This window comes from Giraffa tippelskirchi, chromosome 9 (genome assembly GCF_054371585.1).
Source record: "Giraffa tippelskirchi isolate mGirTip1 chromosome 9, T2T-mGirTip1v1.2.pri, whole genome shotgun sequence".
Taxonomy (NCBI): Eukaryota; Metazoa; Chordata; class Mammalia; order Artiodactyla; family Giraffidae; genus Giraffa; species Giraffa tippelskirchi.
The window spans coordinates 11,135,398-11,161,241 of record NC_137283.1 but is presented as its reverse complement, the minus strand read 5'-3'; the positions used below and the strand labels follow the sequence as shown (position 1 = coordinate 11,161,241).

General features: G+C 49.1%; 2 protein-coding genes across 16 annotated transcripts in view; one reads left to right on the top strand and one right to left on the bottom strand.

The window, feature by feature from the left end:
* The first annotated feature begins 859 nt into the window (after nt 1-859).
* ACAA1 (acetyl-CoA acyltransferase 1) lies at nt 860-25,400 on the top strand. 3 transcript variants are annotated; one of them, XM_081527366.1, is made up of 12 exons: nt 860-1,138; nt 1,339-1,432; nt 2,406-2,463; nt 19,449-19,528; nt 19,830-19,872; nt 21,554-21,652; nt 22,468-22,548; nt 23,779-23,969; nt 24,122-24,301; nt 24,557-24,612; nt 24,720-24,865; nt 25,089-25,400. In XM_081527366.1, exons 1-12 carry the CDS (start codon nt 968-970, stop codon nt 25,231-25,233), a joined length of 1,344 nt encoding a protein of 447 aa, XP_081383492.1. In that variant the 5' UTR covers nt 860-967; the 3' UTR covers nt 25,234-25,400. The 3 variants fall into 3 exon arrangements, with proteins under 3 accessions (XP_081383492.1, XP_081383493.1, XP_081383494.1); XM_081527367.1 differs by having other exon boundaries at nt 860-1,194; XM_081527368.1 differs by lacking the exons at nt 21,554-21,652; nt 24,122-24,301.
* Nucleotides 23,203-25,844, bottom strand: part of DLEC1 (DLEC1 cilia and flagella associated protein) — an 86,973-nt gene continuing 84,331 nt past the window's right edge. For 12 of the 13 annotated variants that reach the window (XR_014064619.1, XR_014064620.1, XR_014064621.1 and 9 more), the window contains one exon: nt 25,623-25,794. Coding sequence is in view for 6 of the 13 variants with exons in the window: in XM_081527349.1 (XP_081383475.1) it covers nt 25,668-25,794 (127 nt within the window). In the remaining 7 variants the exon portion in view is untranslated. Of the gene's footprint in view, nt 25,795-25,844 lie in introns of all 13 variants that reach the window. The other variant, XM_081527348.1, reaches the window with a different exon arrangement.

The window sequence follows — 25,844 nt, the reverse complement described above, 5'->3', positions numbered from 1 at the left end:
CCTGGGGAGCTTTGGTTCATTCACTCATTCAGTAGGTATTTATTGATCACTTATTAAGTGTCAAGTATATTTCATGCACCCCGGATACAAAGTCCTTCCCTGGCTTGGTGGAGACCCCAACCTAGTGGGGGTAGGTGGGCACTAATCCCAAATTGACTGTAAAATTTGTTTTTTAAAAATGTTCGTGTGTATGTATATGGCTTCTTCTCCAGATAGGGAGTCCCGTCACATCTCGGCAACTTTGTACAATCCGTTCTCCCGTCACCCCAGAATCCCAAATTCCCTCAGTCTTCTCGAAAGACTTCCCAGGAGAGCCCAAGCGCGTCAAGGTAGGCTCTGGGGCATCTCGGAATTATCTCTGTCTCCCAGCCTGGGGGAGACAGCAGAGGAGGTTAGGAAGGGAGAAGAGGAATGAGAGGCCTCGGCGCCTCTTTCCAAGGTAAGAAACTGTAGGCAGCGCTCCTGAGGAACCCGCCTTCTGTTTGGTGGCGGGCAGTGGGTAGGGTTGTAGGGAAAGGGACCCCTGGCAATGGTGAAATTTTCTTCAAGAAACCAAAGGTGCTCCGGCAAACCCGCCTGGGGTTTGGCAGTAGGCGGGGCTGCAAGTGGAAAGGATTCCTGTCTTGAGTTTCTGGGCGAGGCTTCAGAGAAGTCCACCTCCGGGTTGGCAGGCGTAGGCTACTGTGGGCGAGGCTTTGAGTGAAAAGACCCTCTTGGATCTAACTTTGGGAAGCTCGGTTTGCGGCTTGGGGCGGGACCTCAGGCAGGCTCGCCAACCAGAGGTTGGCTGAGGCGGGGAGATGGGCGGGGCTTTTAGACGGACAGGCCAGTCAGACCAGTAGGTCTGTGGGTGGGACTTAGATTTCGGTGGGTCAGAGGTAAGGCTCAGCGCCAGCGTAGGTCACGGTCTGTCGGCAGCTGCCCTCTCTTCCTGGCTGGTTGAGGGTTTACCCGGCCGAGCTGCGCAATGCGGAGGCTGCAGGTGGTGCTGGGTCACCTGAAGGGCCAGCCCGCTTCGGAGCCGGAGCCGCAGGCCGCCCCGTGTTGGAGCGGCGCGCGGCGGGCGTCCGCAGAGGATGTCGTGGTGGTGCACGGGCGGCGCACGGCCATTGGCCGGTCGGGCCGCGGCGGCTTCAAGGTGAGGCACCAGAGCTCGAGAGCCCGGTGTGAGATGGAGGCTTGGGGTGGGCTAAGGTCTGGCTCCTCTGTTCGTTTCCGTTCGGCGTCGGTGGTGGCTCTGCGCCCGAGCTGTGACCGCTCTGTCCCTTTGGGGGAGGGCGAGGCTTTGGGAGCTGGGGTCCCGACCCGGGATCCTAGCGGTGGCTCTTTCGGCTGTAGGACACCACCCCCGACGAGCTTCTCTCCGCTGTCATGACCGCGGTTCTCCAGGACGTCAAGCTGAGCCCGGACCAGCTGGGAGATATCTGCGTGGGTGAGGCACTACCCTGGCCCTGCGTTCGATCCTCGCCTTCCCATCCCTTCAAAGCCCTCCTCCAACACCTCCCTCCATTCAGGCGCTTTCCAGGTGTCTTCAGTGAGGGGAATGGCGACGGACTGCACGCAGATAAGTGTAATCGTCTCTTTAGGGCTATAAACTCCACCACCCCTGCCTACCCCCGCGTCCAAGCACTTTTTGTGCCGGTTCCAAGCACATTCTTCATATTAAGTATGATAGGAAGTAGGAATCGCAAGGGACAAACATTTCCACGCGAGAGTCTTGGTGCCAGGGTTTGAGAACACCCTAAGAGACAGGAGACTGGGTTTCTCTACCCATCCTGATGTACTGTCTATGCCAGGGTAGAACAGACGGAGCATCGAAAAACCATCAAAGTCCAGCTTTGCAGTTAAAAATGTAGAAGCTGCCTGGGGGATTTGCAGCAGAGCTTGGACCTGAATCTAGGGCCTCTTGACCTTTAGTCTAATCTTTTTCCCCCACCTCTGCTTCCCTTAGCCCAGAACCTAACATTATATGATAAGAGTCTCATCACAGAGGTGCCACCCCTAGGTGGGGTATCACTGTTCAACCTTTGGAGTGCCAGTAGGTGGAGGCCACTCAGGGAAGTGTGCGTTTTCAGAAACACTTTCCTAACTGACAGGACTGCCTCCTTCAGCTTCAAGCTTTGCACTACATTCTTCTTTCCATGTTACCTTTAAAGGCAGGCGACCTGCCCAGGGTGTGCTGATTTGGAAAAGCAGAGTGCATGGGCAGGGGATCGTGGGCCTCTCAGGGACTGGATCTAGTGTCTGACCAGGACACGCTGCTGTGTAGCTGGCTCACCCTGCTCCAGACCTTGACATTCCAGTGGTTCTGAAGGAGGATTTGGAACCCCCCACTCTGGTCATCACAGCCATACCTTAGTGTCCCGAGCACCGCCTGGCACTGACTAGAGGTTTGTTGTCCACAGGAAATGTGCTTCAGCCTGGGGCCGGAGCGATCATGGCCCGAATCGCCCAGTTTCTGAGGTAAACTTTTCTAGTTCTTGCTCTGGGTTGGCTATTCAGACTCGTGCTTGAGCTCAGGCCCCAGAGAACTCAGCCTGCTGGTGGGAATATCAGGGTGTGGTGGATTCCAGACCTGGACACAGCCAAGGTGCTTGGCACCCTGTTTTTCTGGATGCTACCTTTCCCCTACTTTGAAAGGAGGGGGTATTTACTGGTGTGGAGACAGGACAAATAACCTTTGAGGCTGGAGCAGAAAGTTGGCTGTGGCCCAGTCTTTCTTAAGCCTAAGTCAGCTTGTTGCTTTGGCTTTCGTAAGTGTGAACTCTGTTCTTTTGTGAGGTAAATATTCAGGTTGGCACACTGAAGAGAAACTCTGAGCTTTTTAAATGCTAGTTGGGCAAGCTGGCATCTCCAAAGCAGAGCCCATCCACAGAGACTTGGGAATGGGTCAGAACGCTGGGGTGAGGGGTCGCCCAGAAGGTACCCTGGTGAATTGCCCTTTACCCCTTGTCCTAAGATGGGGGAGGAGCTTTAAATTATTTTCATGTGTAGACTTGAGAACCACTTAGCTCTATAATCCCAGTTGCATAGAGAAGCAATAATAGGAATATGAACTAGTGAAGGAACAGGAAAATGAGAAAAGATGTGAAGACTAGGAGACATTCAGACTGCTTAGCCTAGAGTTCAAAAGATTCCTCGATCTGGCTCCAGATTTGCCTTCCAGTCTTATCTACCTGCTGCTGCTTCTTTAAGCCACCCTGTCTGCCCACTGCTTTCCCTAAGCTGGTCAGTCTGTCCCCATGCAGTACTGTCCCTGCCACCCTTCTCCTCACTGGTTAAACTCTGCCCAAACAGTGTCACCATTTTCACCAGACTTCCCTGGGCACCCAGGCTTAGCAAGAGGGCCCCTTCTTTTCCAGTCGCTGGCTACGTGCTTCCTTTTGATGTGCTTTGCTGTCTTGCTCTGGAGAAGGAAATGGCAACCCACTCCAGTGTTCTTGCCTGGAGAATCCCAGGGACGGCGGAGCCTGGTGGGCTGCCGTCTATGGGGTCGCACAGAGTCGGACACGACTGAAGCGACTTAGCAGCAGCAGTAGCAGCAGCAGCAGCTGTCTTGCTCTGTTGCTGTAGATGCGGCTGGTTAATTCACTTTCTGTGTGTGTTTGGGCGTCCTCTCGGGCGCTGTATTATAAGCATGTCAGCATCCCTCACACTGAGTCGGTGTTTTCTGAACACTGGGTGGATTGGGTGAAGGGGCAGTAACAAAGTAGTAGGGCGTTAGGGGATGTGGGAAGGGTAAACAGGCTACAGGTGCCTAGGATATTCAGCCAAGAAGGTCTCAGCAAAACCTGGCCTGGACACTAGACCAGAGGTTCCCAATTCTGGTTACAGGCTAGAATAGCAGGGTACTTCCACCCCGAGGTTCTGAGTCCATATGTCTCGGGATTTGCCCAGGGCTGAAACCAGTGTGAAAGCCTGGGGAAACCCACCAGAAGGAGGGATGTTAGAAAACCTAGTACCTGTCAGGATTCTTTGTCCAGCTGGGAATAGGCTTTCCACAGAGAATGGTGGGAACATAAAGGCCATATGGTTCCTAGCAAGGCTGAGAGTAGGGATGGTTTCTGGCCTCATATTTTAGACATTCTTTTTTTTTTTTAAATTGAAGCATAGTTGATTTACAATGTTGTATTTCTACTGTATAGCAAAGTGATTCAGTTACACACACACACACACATATATATATATGTCCTTTCTTAAAAAATATCCTTTTCCATTATGGTTTATCACAGGATAGTGAATATAGTTCCCTGTGCTATACAGTAGGACCTTGTTGTTTATCCATTTATATATAATAGTTTGGATCTGTCAACCCCAAACTCCCATGCCATCCTTCCCCTAATCACCCCCCCATCACAAGTCTGTTTTCTGTGAGTTCATTTCTGTTTTGTAGATAAGCTCATTTGTGTCACATTTTAGATTCCACATGTAAGCGATATTGTATATTTGGCTTTCTTTGTCTGACTGACTTCACTCAGTGTGACAGTCTCTATGTAGGTCCATGCGTGTTGCTGCATATGACATTATTGCATTCTTTTTATGACTGAGTAGTATTCCATTATATATACCTATCACATTTTCTTTATCCACTCCTCTGCTCTGTTGATGGATGTTTGCATTGCTCCCATGTCTTGGCTGTTGTAAATGGTGCTGCAGTGAACACTGGGATACATGTATCTTTTTGAATCATAGTTTTGAATGGATATAGGCCCAGGAGTGGGATTGCTCAGTCACATGGCAAGGCTGTTTTTAGCTTTTTGAGTACCCTCCATACTGTTTTCCATAGTGGCTGCACCAGTGTACATTCCCACGAACAATGTAGGAGGGTTCTGTTTTCTGCACGCCCTATCCAGAATTTGTTGTTTGTAGACTCTTAAATTTTAATTTTTTATTTTATATTGGAATACAGTTGATTTACAATGTTGTGCTTCTTTCGGGTGTACAGCAAAGTTATTCAGTTATACATATAAATATATTCATTCTTTTCCCATATAGGTTATTACAGATTATTGAGTCCAAGTTTCCTGTGCTATATAGTAGCTCCTTGATGATGTGTCTATTTTATATATAGTAGTGTGTATATGTTAATCCCAAACTCCTAATTTATCCCTCCCCCCACCTTTCCCCTTTGGTAACCATAAATTTGTTCTCTAAGTAATGTTTCTGTTTTGTAAATAGGTTCATTTGTATCATTTTTTTAGATTCCACATATAAGTGATAGCATATATTTGTCTTTCTCTGTCTGACTTACTTAGTATGATCATCTCTAGGTCTGTCCATGCTGCTGCAAATGGGATTATTTTGTTCTTTTTTTGTGGCTGAATAGTATTCCATCATATATATGTATCACATCTTCACCCACTCCTCTGATGATGGACATTTTGGTAGCCTCCATGTCTTGGCTAAATGTAAGTAGTGCTGCAGTCAACATTGGAGTACATATATCTTTTCGAATTATGGTTTCTCCAAATATATGCCCAGGAGTGGGATTGCCAGATCATATGTTAGCTTTATATTTTGTTTATAAGAAACCACCATACTATTTTCCATAGTGGTTGTACCAGTTTACATTCCCATCAGCAGGGTAGGCGGGTTTGCTTTTCTCCATGCCCTCTCCAGCATTTATTGTTCATAGAGTTTTTGATGGCCATCGTGACTAGTGTGAAATGACACCTCACTGTGGTTTTGATTTACATTACTCTATAGTAAGGAGTGAGGTTGAGCATCCTTTCATGTGCCTCTGGGCCATCTGTATGTCTTCTCTGGAGAAATATTGATTTAGCTCTTCTGCCCATTTTTTAATTGGGTTGTTTGGTTTTTTTTATATTGAACTGCATGGAGCTGTTTTTGTATTTTGAAGATAAATCTCTTATTGGTCACTTTGCAAATATTTTCAGCCATTATATGGGTTGTCTTTCATTTTGTTTATGGTTTCCTTTGCTGTGCAAAAGCTTTTAAGTTTAATTTGGTCTCTCTCTTTATTTTTCTTGTTTTTACTACTCTGGGAAGTGAATCAAAGAAAGATACTGCTGCAATCTATGTCAGAGAATGTTCTGCCTATATTTTCCTCTAAGAGTTCTATAGCATCTGGCCTTACAATTAGATCTTTAATCCATTTGTATTTATTTTTGTGTATGGTGTTAGAGTGTTCTAATTTCATTTTTTTATTAATACATGGAGTTGTTCAGTTTTCCAAGAACCATGTATTGAACAGTCTGTCTTTTCTCCATTGTATATTCTTGCCTCCTTTGTCATAGATAGTTGACCATAGGTGCATAGGTTTATCTCTGGATTTTCTGTCCTATTCCATTGACTTGTATTTCTGTTTTTGTGCCAGTCCCAAAACTGTTTTGATTATTATAGTTTTGCAGGATAGTCTGAAGTCAGGGAGCCTGATTCCCCCAGCTCCATTTTTCTATTTTTTTAAAAAAGTCATTTTATAGCTGGTGATGCACTGCACATTCCTTTATTTGTTTGGCTGCACTGGGTCTTAGTTGTGGCATGTGGGATCTTTAGTTGCAGCATGTGAACTCTTAGTCATGGCAGGTAGAATCTAGTTCCCTGACCAGGAATCACACCTAGGACCCCTACACTGGGTCCAGGTTCATTTTTCTTTCTCAAGATTGCTTTGGCTATTCAGGATCTTTTGTATTTTCATACAAATCGTACTTTTTTTTTTTCTAATTTGTGAAAAATGCCATTGGTAATTTGACAGGGATTGCATTGAATATGTAGATTGCTTTGGGTAGTATAGTCATTTTGATAATATTGAGTCTTCTAATCCAAAAACATGGTATATTTCTCTTCTGTCTGTGTTATCTTTAATTTCTTTCATCAGCATTTCATAGTTTTCTAAGTACAGTATAGGTCTTTTGCCTCCTTAGGTAAGTTTAATCCTAGGTATATTATTCTTTTTGATGTGATAGTAATGAGATTATTTCCTTAATTTCTCTTTCTGATTTTTCATTGTTAGTGTATAGGAATGCAAGAGATTTCTGTGTATTAATTATGTATCCTTCAACCTTACTGATTCATTGATGAGCTCTAGTAGTTTTCAGATAGAGTCTTTAGGATATTCTGTGTATAGTATCAAATCATCTGCAAACAGTGATAGTTTTACTTCTTTTCCAACTTGGATTCCCTTTATTTCTTTTTCTTCCGTGATTACGTGGCTAGAACTTCCAAAACTATGTTGAATAGAAGTGGCAAGAGTGAGCTACTTATTTTGTTCCTGATCTTAGAGAAAATTCATTCAGTTTTTCACTGTTGAGAATGATGTTAGCTGTGGGTTTGTTGTATATGGCCTTTATTATGTTGAAGTAGGTTCCCCCAAGCCTACTTTTTGGAGAGTTGTTATCATAAATGGGTGTTGAATTTTCTCAAAAGCTTTTTTTGGATCTATCAAGATGATCATAATGGTTTTTATTCTTCAGATTGTTAATGTGGTGTATCACATTGATTGATTTGCATATATTGAAGAATCGTTTGCATCTCTGGGATAAATTCCATTTGATCGTGGTGTATGATCCTTTTAATGTGTTGGTGAATTTGGTTTGCTAGTATTTTGTTGAGGATTTTTGTGTCTGTGTTCATCAGTGATGTTGGCTTGTAATTTTCTTTCCTTTTTTCTTTAAATATTCTCTCTCTCCAGTTTATTCTTTTTTAAAAAATTTATTATTGGACTTCCCTGCTGGTCCAGTGGTTAAGAATCTGCCACCCATGTAGGGGACACGGGTTCAATCCCTGATTCAGGAAGATTCTATATGCTGTGGAGGAACTAAGCCCAAACGCTGCAAGTACTGAGCCCACCTGTCTAGAGCCAGTGCTCTGCAACAAGAGAAGCCATGGCAATGAGAAACCTGTGTGCTGCAACTAGAAAAAGCCCCCACGCAGCAACAAAGACCCAGCGCAGCCAAAAATAAATGAATTAAAAAATTTAAAGATAAATAATAAATTTCTAAAGAATTTTAGTTTCGGCCGCACTGTGTCTTCATTGCTGCATGCAAGCTCTTCTTTGGTTCTAGTGAGCAGGAGCTGCTCTTCATCATGGTGCGTGGGCTTCTCACTGTGGCTTCGGTAATCGTGACTTGCAGATTCCAGAGAAAGGGCTCAGTAGTTGTGGCCCATGGGCTTACTTGCCCCACAGCATGCAGAATCTTCCTGAACCAGGGATCGAACCCGTGTCCCCTGCATTGGCAGGTGGATTGATTTTTAACCACTGGACCACCAGGGAATTCCTGTAATTTTCTTTTTTTTTTGTGGTATTTGTCTGGTTTTAGTATCAGGGTGATGGTGGTCTCATAGAATAAGCTTGGGAGTGTTCCTTCCTCTGTAATTTTTTTTTTCCCTCTGTAATTTTTTGCAAAGAGTTTCAGAAGGACAGGTGCTAACTCTTAATGTTTGATAGAATTCACCTGTGAAGAATTCACTTCTGTTTGTTGGAAGTTTTTTAATCACAGTTTCAATTTCAGTACTTGTAATTGGTCTGTTTGTATTTCTCATTTCTCCCTGGTTCAATTGGAAGGTAGTACCTTTCTAAGAATTTGTCCATTTCTTCTAGGTTGTCCATTTTATTGGTGTATAATTGCTTGTAGTAGTCTCTTATGATATTTTGTATTTCTTTGATATCAGTTGTAACTTTTTTCATTTCTAATTTTATTGATTTGAGCCCGCGCTCCCTTTTTTCTGATGGGTCTAGCTAAAGGTTTATCGATTTTGTCAGTTTTGTTTATCTTTAAAGAACCAGCTGCTACTCTCATTGATCTTTCGTATTGTTTTCTTCATCTCTATTTCTCCTCTGATGTTTATGATTTCTTTCCTTCTACTAAGTTTGTGTTTTATTTGCTTTTCTTTCTCTAGGTGCTTTAGGCATAATGTTAGGTTGTTTGAGATTTTCTTGTTTTCTGAGATAAGACTATCACTGTAAACTTCCCTCTTTTAAGTGCTTTTGCTGCATTGCATAGGTTTTGGATTGCTGTGTTTTGATTGTCATTTGTTTCCAGGTATTTTTTAAATTTCCTCCTTGATCTCTTCAGTTATCTGTTGGTTGTTCAGTAACATGTTGTTTAGCCTCCTTGTGTTTGTGTTTTTCACAGTTTTTCCCTGTAATTGATTTCTAATATCATAGCATTGTTGCTGGAAAAGATGCTTGATATGATTTCAGTTTTCTTAAATTTACCAAGGCTTGATTCGTGGCCCCAGATGTGATCCGTCCTAGAGAATGTTCCATTTGCACTTGAGAATAAAGTATATTCTACTGTTTTTGGATGGAATGCTCTATAAATATCAATTAAGTCCATCTGGTCTAATGTATCATTTAAAGCTTACGTTTCCTTACTGATTTTCTGTCTGGATCATCTGTCCCATTGGTGTAAGTGGGTGTTAAAGTCCCCTACTATTATTGTATTACTGTCGATTTCCCCCCTTTTTTTCTTAAAATTAAACTTTTTATTTTGAGATAGTATATTTGAGATAATCATATGCAGTTTTAAGAAAGAATACAGAGACCCTCATGTACTTTTTTCCTAGCTTCACCCAGTGGGAACATCTTGAAAAACTATTATACAATTTCCCAACCATGAAATTGACACTGATACCATCAAATTACAGAACATTTCCATTACCACAAGAACCAGTTTATAGCCACACCCACTTTCTTCTCACTTTTCTGCTCCCTGATCCCTGGCCACCACTAATCTCTTCTCTATTTCTATAATTTTATTTCAAGAAAGGTATATAAAGGGAACCACACCAATTGTAACCTTTTGGAATTGGCTTTTTTCACTCAGCATAATTCTTTGTAGATTTCATTCAGATTGTTGTATCAGCAGCCTGTTCCTTTTCATTGCTGAGTAATATTCCATGGTGCACAGGTAGGGCCCACCCTCCCCAGGGCTGCTGGACCGGGTACAGAGGTTAAGAGAGAACCTGGCCTCATCTTGAGGGCCTACTGTGAGCTAGTTTGTGTCCAGCACACAGCTGGAGCTTTTAAGAAGTGGTATTAATGCATTTCCTATCTCTGTGCCTCTTACAGCCCGTCTTGGAAGTAGAACATGTGAAGTGCCATAGTTGTAGAATTTGGAGCAAAATGAATTTTGTGAACACTCTCTAATTGCAAACAGACGTCTTTGATACAATCTGGGAAACTTGAACATGGACTTGAAACTATTTAAGAGTTATTGTTATTTTTTGTTAGGTGTGACATTGGCATGGCAGTTATATAAAAACAATGTCATTCGTTGGCTTGGCAGGTTGAAGGGGTTACTAGTGAGAGGACATTGCATCTGGGATTTGCTTTAAGCACTCCAGCCTTGGGAAAGATGTGGGAGGGGGAGAAAGGAAGCACTATTAACCAATGTTGACAATAGCGGAGGCTGGGTGATTCGTATGTGGGAGTTCATTATATTATTCTCTCTACTTCTGTGTGCGTCAGGACATTTCCATAAAAAAAAAGCCTTTGAGCGTGCAGTGTTACTAAACCCACATTCCACAACTGGAGAAAGGTGATCTTGTCTCATCGCAGTGTCTGGTCTATGGCTCCCATTGGTTTGTTTGAAGCCAGTATTTAGCAGTCGTGCGCCAGGAGACTCCTGGCTGGAACCAGAGTTGTGGAATCTCTAGCTGTGAATTGTATCAGCCTTGGTCATCCTGTCCTAGTGCTCCCTGCTTTGCACATATAATTCTGTTCTTGAGGTGTCACCAATCTCTGCGGAAAAACTGCGGCTTCATGTAAGAATTGTTGCCCAGTCTGGGGTCAGTCCTGATTCTATCCCACATTCACTGGCTATGTGACTTGCAGCAAGTCCCTTTGCCTCTCTGGGCCTCAGCTGCATGGCTGTAAAATGCAGAAACTGGCTGTGATGTCCTGAGGGTTGAGAGCAGCAGGCAGCAGGCCTGGTGTGACAGGGTACCCTCCATACCCTGTCTGGCTTTGGAGTGGGCCATATGGGGAGGACGGTGAGGGTGGAAGTGCTTTGGCTGACTTGACCTACCATAGCAGTTTCTGTTTCTTGAAAGCCTGCAGATGAGAAAGCTGAGGCTCAGAGAGGTTAAGTAACTTGGCCAAAGCTTCACAGTAGTGGCACTGATGGAGGTGAGGTTCGAACCTGAGACTCTCTGGTACCATGCCTATACCATGGTACCTCTCACAAGCAGGGTCAAGAGGACCCTCAGGAATCATAGGGAGGATTTGTCCTCCTGTGAGAGGTGGTAAGCTCCCCATCTGTGCGAGTGTGCAATCTGGTGGTGGACTGTCCACAGGGTCGGGTCAGGCTGACGCTGCCCAGTCCCTGGCAGGCCCCTCCCACCTCCCACAGCAGCGGCCATGACCGAGGTGAGCATGTCTTCATGCTCCGTTTTCACTGTCATGGCTATTAGCATTTGCTTTAAACACTGAAGTCCTCCTGTGTCAGGTGCATATATATTTACATTGTTATGTCTTCTTCTTGGATTGATCCCTCGATTATTATATACTGTCTTTCCTTGTCTCTTGTAACAGTCTTTTCTTAAAAGTCTAGTTTATTTATCTGTTATGAGTAGTGCTACTCCAGCTTTCTTTTGATTTCCATTTGCATGGAATATCTTTTTCCACTCCCTCCCTTTCAGGCTGTATGTGTCCCTAGTTCTGAAACGGGTCTCTTATAGATGGCATATATACGGGTCTTGGTTTTGTATCCTTTCAGCCGGTCTGTGTCTTTTGGTTGGAGCATTTAAATCATTTACATTTGAGGTAATTATCGGTATGTGTGTTCCTATTGCCGTTTTCTTTTTTAAAATATTTTTTATTTATTTTTGGCTACATCAGGTCTTCGTTTTGGCACGAGCAATCTTCATTGTGACACGAGGGCTTCTCTCTAGTTGTGGTGCCTGGGCTTAGTTGCCCTGTGGGATCTTAGTTCCCTGATCAGGGATCACACCCACGTCCCCTGCACTGGAAGGTGAATTCTCAACCCCTGGACCACCAGGGAAGTTCCGCCCCCTGCCCCCCCTTATTGCCATTTTTGTAATTGTTTTGAATTTGTTTTTGTTGGTCTCCCTTTCTTCTGTTCTCTTCTCTGGTGGTTTGATGACTATCTTCAGTGCTGTGTTTGGGTTGTTTTTTCTGTGTGTGAATCTATTGTAGTTTTGGTTTACAGTTCCCATGAGGTTTCGATATAGCGATCTATATATGTACAAGGTTAAGTTGCTGGTTCTTAATTTCAAATGTAGTTCCCATTTCCTTCAGTTGTACTCTCCTCTTCTCATGATTGTTGATTTTTTTAAAATTTATTTATTTGGCAGTGTCGGTCCTAGTTGTGGGATTTTTTGTTGTGGTGCTCAGGCTCCATAGCTGGGGCGCGTGGGCCTAGTCACCCCATGGCATGTGCGATCTTAGTTCCAGGACCACAGAAAGAACTAACATCCCCTGCACTGCAAGGCGGATCTCCAACCACTGGGCCATCATGGTTGCTGGTTTTGACATCCTATTTGTGTGTGGATGATTTCCTATTACTTTGTTTACTTTTATTGGAGAGCTTTCCCCTTTTTTTTTTTCTTGTTAGGGAATTAGTTGGTTTTGTGGTGCTGAGTTCTCTTAGCTGCTGATTTCTCTGTTGAATCTAAATGAAAACCTCGCTGGGTGTTGTTGGTTGTGGGTTTTTCCTTTTCATCACTTTAAATATGTTGAGCCACTCTCTTCTGATCTGCATTGTTCCTGCTGAAATAACCTTAAATCAGTTGATAGCCTTATGGGGATTCCCTTGTATGTTATTTGTTGCTTTTCTTTTTTTAATTAGTTTTTTACCGTGTTGGGTGCTGAGTCTTCATTGCAGTGTGCAGGCTTCTCTTGCTGTGGAGCATGGGCTCTAGGCAGCGGGCTTCAGTAGTTGTGGCACACAGCTGTAGTTGCTCCGCAGCATGTGGGATCTTCCTGGACCAGGGATGGAACCCGTGTCCCCTGCATTGGCAGGCAGATTCCCAATCACTGGACCCCCGGGGAAGCCCAGGCAGCCTGTCTTCTGATGGGTGGGTGGCCTGAGGCTTTCCAGCACTGGAGCCTGCAGGTTGTTGGGTGGGCCCTGGTCTTGGTGCTGAAATGGGGACCTCCAGGAGAGCTCACACCAATCAGTATTCCCTGGAGCCTCCACTATCATTGTGCTTGCCCTGAACCTCAACCAGTGAGCTGCAGCCACCCTTTGCCTCCCCATGAGACCCTCTAAGACCACTAGGTGGGCCTCGCCCAGGTTCCTGTAAAGGGGCTGCTTTAAGCTGGGCCCCAGTGCACATGAAACCGGCTGTGCGCCCTCACAGAGGGGTCTCTGTTCCCCCAGCCCTGTGGAGCTCCTGCACTCTAAATGACTGGGGGTTCTTCCTTCTAAGGCCAGCCCCTCAGACTGTCTTGGAGGGCTCTTTTTATGTGGGAACATCCTGTGTAGTCTGCATGTGTTCCATGTTTGTTGGTGCGAGAGCTCTCTTTATAGTATGTCTGCCACCTCTTTCCTTGGTGTGTGCTGGCCACTGTCCCCTCTGATGGGAGGGTGACTGATGCGGTGGCCTGCTCTGGTTGTCACCGGCCTGTCAGGGCGGGGTCTGCTCCGTAGGTGTTGGAGGAGAGGCCCTCCGATCCTTTCCTTAACCGTGTTTGTGATACGCAGTATGAGGTAAGCGGGGTTGGAGCACTCCCACTCCGAGAGAGACCACTGAGGATTCCTATTCCAGAGCTGTTCGCCGTGGGTGTGCCCTGTTGTCCCCTTTCACCCATGTGCAAGCTCTCAGGTGACACCCCTGGCACTTCTCCCAGCCCTATCATAACTGTGAGAATGCCGTAGGCGGCCCTGGTGTCACTCAGGTGTTGTTCTCACCAGGCCACCGGCCTCCATCCATTGCAGTCAGGGCCCAGGTTAAGGTAATTATGGACCTGGACCCCCTGGGGATACTATGGAGCAGCTCAGACTCTGCCCTGGCCCCACTTCAGCATGTGCATGTCCACAAAGTTCTTGGCTGCAAAAGCTAGACCTGTCTGGGCTGCAGGAGATGTTCTGCAGGCGCTGAGTTCACAAAGCCCATTGTTGTTCAGTTGCTCAGTCATGTCCAACTCTTTGCTACCCCATGGACTGCACCATGCCAGGCTTTCTTTCCTGTCCTTCACTGTCTCCCCGAGTTTGCTCAAACTCATGTCCATTGAATTGGTGATGCATCCAACCATCTCATCCTCTGTCACCCCCTTCTCCTCCTGCCTTCAATCTTTCCCAGCATCAGGGTCTTTTCCAATGAGTCTGCTCTTCCTATCAGGTGGCCAAAGTATTGGAGCTTCGTCTTCAGCATCAGCCCTTCTAATGAGTATTCAGGGTTGATTTCCTTTCGGATTGACTGGTTTAATCTCCTTGTTGTCCAAGAGACTTCTCCAGTACCAGAGTTTAAAAGCATCAGTTCTTTGGTGCCAGCCTTCTTTATGGTCCAATTCTCACATCTGTACATGACTACTGGGAAAACCATACCTTTGATTATATGGATCTTTGTTGACAAAGGGATGTCTCTGCTTTTTAATATTTTGTCTAGGTTTGTCATAGCATTTCTTCCAAGGAGTAGGTGTCTTTTACTTTCATGGCTGCAGTCACTGTCTGTAGTGATTTTGGAGCCCAAGAAAATAAAGTCTGACACTGTTTCCATTTTTTTCCCTATCTATTTGCCATGAAGTGATGGGTTTGAATGTCATGATCTTATTTTTTAATGTTGAGTTTTAAGCCAGCTTTTTCACTCGCCTCTTTCACATTCATCAAGAGGCTCTTTAGTTCTCTTCACTTTCTGCAATAAGGGTGGTGTTGTCTGCTTATCTGAGGTTATTGATATTTCTCCCGGCAATCTTGATTCCAGCTTGAGCTTTATCCAGCCCGGCATTTTGCATGATGTACTCTGCATACAAGTTAAATAATCCCATCGTGGGGTGTAAATCTGCTGTTCATGCAGCTGGGAGGAGAGATTGCAGCTTTTCTTCCCTAGTTGCACAGCCTCTGAGGCTCAGCTGTGGTTTCAGCCCCACCTCTGCGTGTGGGTCACCCTCTGGTCCCTGCTCCCAAGTCTGCCCCAGAGCACATGAGCCCACTCCGGCAGGGAGGGGCGTGAGAGCCTGTCCTGGCTGGAGCCCTTCCAGGTGTCTAGGAAGGTAGAGTTGCCACTTGGGAGAAAGGCTCAATGGCAGCCCCACCCTTTGCACATCACTCAGCAGTGGGGCTTTGCTTGTATAGTGGTCCCGGCTTCCTCCATGAGCATTCTCGGTTGCAGAGCTCCTCGCTCCCGCCACCTCAGGCTGTCTCCTCTCCCTAGGTCTGCTTTCCAAACCCCAAGTTCCAGCACCCAGGCCCTGTGTGCACCAGCGGACACTGGACTCAGGCTGGGGCGCAGAGGGCTGTGGCCGGACCATCCGAGCAGGTCTCTCTGCCCTGCCTGCCGGTTGCTGTGTTCTCCTCTGAGTTCCCGAAGCTCCCCTTCTGCCCAGCTGATCTCCCTGCCAGTGAGGGGGCTTCCCTACATGCAGGAACCTTCTCTCCTTCAGCTCCACCCTCAGGGGTGTAGCTCCCATCCCACTTCCTCTTCCTTTTCCCTGCTTTCTTCCTTCCTACCTGGTTATGTGGGGATCTGCTATCTTGCCTCTCATCCACGTGTCTTTCTGAATTCAAGTTTTGTCTGGATGTACACCAAGGAGCGGGATTCTTGGATCATATAGCAACTCTTATTTTTAGCTTTTTGAGGCACCTCCATACTGTTTTCCATAGTAGCTACGTCAACTTACATTCCCACCAACATTGTGGGAGGGTTGCCTTTTCTGTACACCCTCTGTAGCATTTGTTATTTGTAGACTTTTAAACGATGGCCATTCTGACCGGTGTGAAGTGTTACCTCATTGTACTTCTGACTTGCACTTCTCTAATAATTGGCGATGTGGAGCATCTTTTCCTGGGCCTGTTAGCCCTCTGTCATACTTCAGACATTTCTTTTGCACTGGTTCTCTGTCCTGGCCACAGGCCCTCTTCTCTGTTCTTAAGGGCAGCAGTCCCCAATCCTTTTGGCACCAGGGACCGGTTTTGTGGAAGCCAATTTTTCCACAAACTGGTGGGGGGCGGGGATAGTTTTGCGGTCATTCAAGCACATTAAATTTACAGTACACACCTTTTCTATTATTATTACACTGTGATGTATAATCAGATAATTATACAACTCACCATAATGCAGAAGCAGTGGGAACCCTGAGCTTGTTTTCTTGCAGCTAGACAGTCCCATCTGGGGGTGGTGGGAGACAGTCGTTGCTTATGTCCAATGTGTGTCCAAAGTCTGTTGCTTATGTCCAGTCTACTCCATAATCTCATTTAGGTTGCAGTCACTGCAGAAAACCCTGCTTCATACAGATTGGATGTTGGAAATGGAAGCAGGTTTTTCAGTGCTTTTGTGGAAATCTCAGGATATTCAGCCTTGATTTGAATCCAGAAAGTGTGGAGATTTGAAATTGTCTGAAACATAACTTTTAAGGCCACCGTCGTTTTCAGTCTAAAGCAGTTATGATCCTCTTCTAGCACAAACAAAGTCAGTTTCCCTGGCTTATTCACAAATGGATTGTGGATCCATTCCTTCCCAGTTCAGGGGTCTTTTGTGGTTGGGAAGTAATGCTCAGACTCTATTGAAAGCTGAGATAGGTGGTCATGCGATAGCTGGGAGAAAGAAGGCACTGGCTTAGTCTGTTTCAAATCTCTGCTAATGTTTGAAACGTATCAAAAATCCCAGTGTTCACTCATTGCCCAGGTAACTCCAGTTTGGCTTTGAATGCAGCCACTTTATCTGCCAACTTGAACACAGTTGTCATTCTACCTTGAAATGACAGGTTGAATTCACTGAGTAGGTTAAATATGTCACACAAAGTAGGCAAGTTTTGTGATCCATTCTACGCCACTGAAATGTGGTGACTTTTCCTAAAAGAAATTTCTGGAGTGGCTCTTGTAACTGGCCAGTGATCTTGTGTATAAGACGAGTGCTCTGAGTCCATCTTCTCAGAGAGTTATATGAACAGGCAGGAGTTGTGGGCAAGTACTTTCATGTGGCTGATAACCATAATCCCATCCTGCAGAACACTGCTAAGTTCAGGTGACTTTTTCAGATAGCCAGCATTTCCCTATGGATGATGCGGTGTGTAGACTCACATTCAGAAGCGAACTCTTTGACTTAGAGTAGTGAAACCAGAAAGCCATCCAGTCATGGCAGCTACTCCATTCATGCGTATATTGACACAAAAAGACCAGTTCAGTTTTCCTGATATGTAATCATTCAAAGATTTGAATCGTTCTGCAACTGTGTAAAGGGCACATAACATATCCTCATACACATCCTCCTAAAAAATAGATTGCACAGACAAGCACTGTTGCCTTGTTGTCAAATTCGATAGACTTATCAACCTGGACTATGTACCACAGTGAGTCATTTATCCTAACAACCGTGTTGGGCTCTCCTGGTGGCTCAGATGGTAAAGAATCTTCCTGCAATGTGGGAGACCTGGGTTCGATCCCTGGGTTGGGAAGATTCCCCTGGAGCAGGAAATGGCAACCCACTCCGGTATTCTTGCCTGGAGAATTCCATGGACAGAGGAGCCTGGCGGGCTGCAGCCCGTGGGGTTGCAAAGAGGCGGACACAACTGAGCGACTCAGCACAGCACACAGCACACACAGCATCCTCTGCTATTGACCTTTTCATCAGTGTGTCTAGTTGTGGTGCTGTCTGAAAGAGGAACACGTGCTGCCGTTTAAACTGCAGCCTCTCCTCTAAAAGTTCACAACAGATGTCAGGCAGGATCAACTCTTCACCAATAGTGAAGGGCTTCTTAACTTCAGCTATAAGGTTAGCCACTACGGATGATGCTCTCGTACAGGTCCATTTGATGAAGTGAGTGGTAGCCTTCAGCAGTTGCTTCTGTTCTTCATGTTCAAGTTTTTTTCTTTGTAAAAATGCCAAAGGCTTGTCTGCCTGTCTGTCTGTACTTTTGGTTGCACTGGATCTTCATTGTTGCACCCAGGCTTTCTCTAGTTGTGGCGAACGAGGGCTCCTCTGTTGTGGAACAGGGGCTCCAGGCACATGGGCTTCAGAGGTTGTGGCACATGGGCTTTGCTGCTCTGAGGCATGTGGAATATTCCTGGACCTGGGATCAAACCTGTGTTCCTGCATTGTCAGGCGGATTCCTACCCACTGTACCACCAGGGAAGTCCCAAAGGCTTGTCTTTTAATGCAGGGTGCTTGGTCTCCATGTGGTGAAGCAGTTTTGAAGGTTTTTTAGCTTTGTTGGATAGCTGGTCACCACATATTTACAAAGCAGGCTTGGAAAATATGAGTCACTTGTTGTAATGAACCCATAATTTAAGTAGGACTCTTGGTATTTTCTTTTAAATGCAGCTTTCTTTTTTGTTGGCAGCCTTAAGCCTCTTCTGCTGTCTCATCATTGGGTTTTCCCACCTTTTAAAGAAGCTCTCCAGCAACGTTTGTTTTCTACTCATTTTGGCTAGGGTTAGCTTGCGGGCTTATGAAAACTGAGACAGGTGCATAGTGTGGGAAAGAGGCCCAGACGGTAGTGGTCAATAAAATAATGGGCGAGCCACAGGCGGACTGAAGTGTCAGATTCTGACTTAAAGCCTGCCACCAGATGCAGCTTAACTGTCGCTTGCCACTCACTGATAGGGTTCTGATATGAATCTGCAGCTGATCTGGTATGGTCTCTGTGTGGTCAGACCTCTCTGCTAATGATAGATGTGTATTTGCAGCCACTCCCCACCCTAGCCTCACTGCCTCACTCCACCTCGGACTGTCAGCCATTAGATTCTTAGAAGGAGCGCACAGCCTAGGTCCCTCGCGTGCCCACTTCACAGAAGGGTTTGAGCTCCTATGAGAATCTAAGGCTGCCGCTGATCTGACAGGAGGCAGAGCTCAGGCGGTAGTGCAAGCAATGGGGAGCGGCTGTAAATACAGATGAAGCGTCACTCGCCTACCAGCCTGCCACCCACCTCCTGCTGTGCGGCCTGATTCCTAACAGGCCAGGGACCGGTACTGATCCATGGTCTGAGGGTTGGAAACCCTGGCTCTAGGAGAAAGAGGGATGGACAGTTTTCACTTTTGAACCTTCAAAGGCAAGACAGGGCCCAGCCAGCCTTCTCTTGTCTTTGGGCCGTGCTTGGCCTTGGTTGAGGAGAATCACTGGATGGAAGGGCATATGCTTGCGGGGCCCTGGGGCGCAAGTGCCTGCAGAGATGGGTTTGCCCAGTGTGAATCGCCTGGAGTGAGGGCAGGGCTGCCTGTTTGCTCCCCTGGTATTTCTGTCTGACCTCCCCCCAGCTCCCCTACAGAGGGGCAGTCAGTCAGGTTGGCCAGGAGCCCAGGCCTGCTTTCCCTGAGAGCTGGGCAGAGAGAGGGGGCTGACTTTCTGGTCTTGCTTTCTGTTTCAGTGACATCCCGGAGACTGTGCCTTTGTCAACTGTCAATAGACAGTGTTCGTCGGGGCTCCAGGCGGTGGCCAACATAGCTGGTAAGTTGTGACTGGGTGGGCACCCATGGCCATAACCTGGCCTCAGTCCTGGCTCCATGGGTTTGGGTCAGCAGAGTCCTTGCCTGCGGGGTAAGCAGTAATTTCTGAGAGGACTGTACCCACAGAAAGCGTGGAGGAGAGCCCCCCACCGCAGCCCCCTAGCCTTTTCTAAGCACTCCTGGGTCTCCATCTCGGAGGCTAGAGCTGAGTCCCCCTTAGAGACCAGGTGGGGAAGAGGCTCCCCTGTTCCCAAGACAGATGGACTCCGGGGAAGGATGTTTATAAAATGCTTTTGTTGCAGGTGGCATCAGAAATGGGTCTTATGACATTGGCATGGCTTGTGGGTAAGAATTTCTTTCTGCCGGAGCTTATTAACCAACTTGTAACAATGAAACTAATGTTCTTCTCCTGAATTCTCAGAGGCTATGATTTCATGCTTCTCCCTGCAGCCCTTTCAGGCAGCTGGCTGCAAGTTGGTTCCTACAAATTCTGCTTAGAATCAGCCCCCAGCTCTGGCTGTTTGGGAACCACTAACACCTCTCAGCACCAGAGAAAACTGGCTTTGAAGAGCTTTCTTTTCTTGGAAATCTGCCAGGCTGGAGATGTGGGCAAGCATTTTGAGAAAACACAGCACTGGGTTCCCGTCTGTGGCAACCTTTGTTGATTCGTGATGGTTGCTGAGGGTGGAAAAAGCAGTTTTGGTTCCCAAAAACCCAGGACAGCTGCCTGCTCTAGAACTAGTTTGTTCATTTAAGAGGCTGTCTGTCCCCCACCCTGTCCAAGGTGGAAACTTCCGCTGCCTCCTGGGCTCTGAGGGACACGGTCAGATCTGTGGTGGTTTGGTCCCTGTCAGCTGTGACTCCCTCTTCAGCTGCAGCACATGGAGCCCCACGTGTACTGGGCGGCATTCCCAGGGAGGGGAGGCTGGGGTGGGCATCTGGTGCTGGGAGCACAGGCCCCTCCAGGGCTTCTGCAGGCTTGGGGGGCCTGCAGCCCCAGGATTCTGACCCGCTCCCTCTGCCTCTCAGTTCCTCTTCAGGGCATGTCTTAATCGGAGCCCTGCCGGGCCATCTCGGAGCCGTGCCAGTTGGCAGTGGCTGTACTGCCCCGTGTCAGCAATCGTAGTTCAGCCCAGAGACCACACCGCGGGGACTTTGGCCGGGCAAAGGCCACTGGCCAGGCTGCCCCCGGGTTTCTCGCTCTCTCACTGGAGGATGGATGGGGGTGTGTGTGGACTGAGGAGAAGGTTGGAGCCTTCATGGGTTTCTGACAGGGAATTTGAGTCCCCAAGCAGGTGAAAGACCAAATCACAGGGTTTAAGGGTTTGGGCCAGGACAGTTCCCCGTGTCACAGGCTGACTGTTCCCCAGACTTTGCTCATGACGAGTGGCTCAGGATACTGTAGGTGGCAGTGGGCTCTGGAGCCCGACTACCTAAATTTGGTCCCCACTGGCAAGTTAACTCGGCTTCTCTGGGCCTGGCATTGCTCACAGCGCTCTAATACTTTGGAGGATTTTTCAAATAGTGCTGAGCACATGAAAAGCCTGCAAAGTTCTGGGTTACCACCCTTTGAAGCCTTATATTCTGCCACCTCCTGGAAGCCCTTTGTGACCACGCTAACCCGAGATCTCAGCCTTCCCCTCGGCTCCTAGCACCTCCTCGTCCACACAGGTCAGCTTGCTCTTTGACATGCGGCTTTTAGAACATTGGTCTCTCCTCTCTTCTGGATTTGTGGCCCCTGAGGGCAGGGCCTGGGCTTGTTAGACATGTTTCCCCCACTGTGGCCAACCTGAGGCCGCTTTCTTTGGGAACTGCCACTGGCTGAAGGAGCAGTTGTCTTAGGGAAGTAAGGCCCTGCCTGGGTGCGTGGACTGTGCGGTGGTCTGGGGGTGGGGGTGGAGGCAGGACTCAGCAGCCCTGCACCCTCAGCTCTGCCTGGCCGGCCTGGGGCACCCTGACTATTTCCCAGTGCTTGCCGGCACCCAGCTGTCTGTGGGAAGCCTGCTAATCACCTCCTCCTCCTCAGGGTGGAGTCCATGTCCCTGGCTGACAGAGGGAACCCTGGAAATATTACTTCACGCCTGGTGGAGAAGGAGAAGGCCAGAGACTGCCTGATTCCTATGGGGTGAGTGCCTGCCTCAGCTCCCTGCCTGGCCTGGAGCAGGGCTTCAGGGGCTTGGATCGCCTTGTGGCCCCCCCCCGCCTCAGGCCTGGCTTGCTCTGCAGGGCCTCTGGGGATGGGACTTCCTGAGGCTCCAGTGCACTCTGCCCCCCTGGGTTTCCAAGTGTGGCCTGGCCTATCACTCCCACCCTAAGGGGCTCGGTCACACAAGGCCTGACAGCAGCTGCAGCCCAAAACCTTGGCCTCAAAAGTCGAGGAAGCGGGAGGCGTTTGCCCACTGGCCATGCCGGTGAGGGCACTGGGCCCTGACAGTGCGGCCTCAAAGGTGCCATAGTTGCAGAGCCGCTGACACTGCAGGCAGTGCCACCCCGGGGCCGTGGGCAAGGAGTCCTGGCTCTGCAGGACGTGTGAGGGGATGCACGGCTGCCTCCACAGCCAGGGACCATCTCCGAGGGAAGCCTCTCCAAGGGAAGCCTGAAAAGCCAGAAGCCTGGGCCAAAGGCCCCGCTGGGGCTCTGGGATATGGGGAGGCTGCAGCTCCGGAGAGCAGAAAGCTGGCTGTGGCCTTCCCATGGGGGCCCGGGAGTCCTCATCTCCTCACAGGAAAGCAGTTTCCCTTGAGGCGCAGGAGAAGCTGGCCAGGCCAGTTGGCGCCCCACCCATGGCCTCCCGTGTGCTGGTCTCTGGTGGACACGCTTAGAGTCCCAACTGCGGCGACTCCTGCCTGTGCCCCTGCTGTCACTGAGACACAGGTCCCCCCCACCCCGTCTGCAGCCCCAGGCCCCCCACACACTCAGTGTTCCCCACCTGTGTTCTAGGATAACTTCAGAGAACGTGGCTGAGCGGTTTGGCATTTCGCGGGAGAAGCAGGATACCTTTGCACTGGCTTCCCAGCAAAAGTAAGTGCTGTCTGGGGTGAGATGCTGAAAGGGCTGGAGAGTGAGCTTTTGAGGCTGTTCTAAGTGGGCTTCCAAGGTGGTGCTAGTAGTAACGGACCTGCCTGCCAATGCAGGAGACAAGAGACACAGCTTCGATCCCTGGGTCAGGAAGATCCCCTGGAGGAGGAAATGGCAACCACTCCAGTATTTTTGCCTAGAGAATCCTATGGACAGAGGAGCCTGGCAGGCTACAGTCCGTGGGCTTGCAGAGTCAGACACGACTGAAGCGACTTAGCACATAAGTGGTGTCAGATGGAGCCGCCCTAGGCTACTGCTGGGCAGCAAGTGGTTTCCAAGCCTCTCCCTCCCAGGAGGAGAGATGGACCAGGGATAGCGCCACTGCGCACTCAGCACTACCTCCCATTATAGTCTGTTTACTAAGTGTCTTTCCCCCTGATGTACGCGGCTGTAGAGGGAGTGGTCTCCAGCCAGGTGGGCCTCTCTGAGGCAGTGGTTCTTAGCCACTTGGGTTCAAACTCTTATTAGAGAGTTGGGTAAAAGCTGTGGCTTCCTGCCCTGGGAATGCCCCTGGGCCTTTGCATATGATTGCAACAATCACCCTAAAACGCCTTATGCTTTTACACTGTTTAAATACTAAGGTTCATCCAGTAGTAGTTTAGTGTATGTCATTTTTATTATTTTTTAAATATTTGGCTGTGCTGGGTTTCAGTTGTGGTATGTGGGATCTACTGACCGGGGATCAAACCTGGGCCCCCTGCATGGGAGCACGGAGTTGTAGCAGCTGGACCACAGGGAAGTCCCTATGTCATGTTAAATATGTGGAAACACAGGAAAACAGGTGGGATTGAGCTGGTGGGAGGGAACAGAAAAGGCGACAGAAGCCAGCACGAATATTCCCAATATTCCCGGGACTCCAGCCTCAGGTTGGCTTAATCCCTCTTGAGTGAAGGGCTCAGAGGGGAGCCCCCTGCTCAAACCTCCCCCTTTGAGGATCTGATAAGGCTGATGACCAGAAAGGCCCTGTAAAGCCCTGGGCTCCCACTCCCCAGGTAGTAGGGGACCCACACCAGGCCCTCTCCATACTCCCCTGAGGCAAGTGTGTCCCCGCATTTAGCAGCCTGAGCTTGCACATCTGTCCCAAAGGGCAGGGCGTGGGGGCCTCAGGGAGGGACCCCAGGAAGGAAGGTAACCCCATGGGAGCCTGAGCCTGGCTGTCCACGGTGCTGGCAGGGCAGCCAGAGCCCAGAGCCAGGGCTGTTTCCAGGCTGAGATCGTGCCTGTCACCACCACGGTCCGTGACGACAAGGGCACAGAGCGAAGCGTCACTGTGGCCCAGGATGAGGGCATCCGCCCCAGCACCACCATGGAGGGCCTGGCCAAGCTGAAGCCCGCCTTTAAGAACGGGGGCTCTACCACGGCTGGTGAGATGGGGCTGGGGGTGGGGGAGGAAGGGGCTGCTCCACGCTGGCTGTTCTCCTCTGGGTGCTGGAGCCACCAGGCAGGGTGGATGGGGAAGGTGTGGACCACCTCAGCATGGCCCCCAGGCCCCCCTAACCCTGTGCTCTGCCTCCAGGAAACTCCAGCCAGGTGAGTGATGGGGCCGCTGCCATCCTGCTGGCCAGGAGGTCCAAGGCAGAAGAGTTGGGCCTTCCCATCCTTGGGGTCCTGAGGTCGTATGCGGTAGTTGGAGTTCCGCCTGACATCATGGGCATTGGACCTGCCTACGCCGTCCCTGTGGCTTTGCAGAAAGCAGGTAAGACGGCTCCTTCAGCCCCAAGATTCGGACCCAATTCCTGCATCTTGTGCTGCTGCCTGAGGCAGGTGAGGGACAGGAGCCTGGGGTGGGCCTGTGGGTGCTGCAGAGTGAAGGACCTCCAGCCAGGATCCTCTCACCCATCTTGAACAAAGGCGGACATAGCAGGCAGCCTACAGGCCATGGATGGGGCAGGGCCCCGGGGAGACTGAGGGGGTCTCTGGGTCAGCTCAGGTCTTTCCCTCGGGTCTTCAGGGCTGACGGTGGACGACGTGAACATCTTTGAGATCAATGAGGCCTTCGCCAGTCAGGTGAGCCTTTGTTTTGCAGCGTGGCCTGGGCCCCTAGTTGGAGCCAGGGGGCGAGGGGCAAAGGGGACCAGAGAGGGGTCCACAGCTGATGCTCCACCTCCCCCCAGGCTGTGTACTGTGTGGAGAAGCTGAAAATCCCCCCTGAGAAGGTGAACCCTCTGGGGGGTGCAGTGGCCTTGGGCCACCCACTGGGCTGCACCGGGGCTCGACAGGTCATCACACTGCTCAACGAGCTGAAGCGCCGCGGGAAGAGGTGAGGCTGGCCCCGTGGGGGTGTCAGGGGGAGGTATATGTACCCCCACATACTCCAAGCTGAGGAGACAGGGGATCCTGGCCTGCAGCAGGCATCTGTCACCCTGTGTGTGCACCTGGGGGGCAGGCTGGGGCCCACGAAGGCCCTGGTGCACCCAGCTCAGCCTTCCCGGCGAGACCTTGGTGGCCATGCCTCCATCCCACCTGTATGTCTCCTTCCCCAGGGCCTATGGGGTGGTGTCCATGTGCATTGGGACTGGCATGGGAGCCGCCGCTGTCTTTGAATACCCCGGAAACGGACAGCAGCCCAGTGCCTCGGCAGCAACACCGCAGCACGGGAGGGATGGCAAGTCAAGACACCTGAGCTGAGGTGAACACACAAAACGTGAACAGATGCCCCAGCACAGGAGCGGGTGAGGACAGGCCTCTCTGGCTAGGACACAGAAAGCTGATCTGGGTCACCCAGCCCACAAGGCCACTGCGTGATTCCTGGGTGGATGAGGAATGCAGCAGACACAGTAAACGTGCTGTCTTACCTCGGTGCCTGTGCTTCTTCCCCAGGGCCAGTTCTCACTAGGCTGGTCCTGCCTCTGCTCCATCTGAACACCGGCTGTAACTGCCCTGGTCTCCGCCCGGGCGGACCTACCCTTGGATGAGCCCTGAGGACACAAGGTGCAGGCCTGGAGGGGTCCCTCCATCCCATGAGCTGTTCAGAGGTTCCCCAGCAGAGGCCCATGCCCAGGAAACCACTCCAGAGCTCTGGGCGATGTTTATTTCCAGGACTAGGGGCTGAGGGCAGAGCCTCAGAGCTGGTGCTGGGATGAAGCGTATCTCTCATCATACGAGCCTCGGCCCCGGAGCCGCAGGGTGCACGGCTTCTCCCCCAGCATGCCTTCCACCACCAGCGTGGACTCGTACAGCTCACAGCTCCTGGGGGAAGCCGGGGCTCACATCAGGAGGGGCCCTAGGCCCAGGGTTCT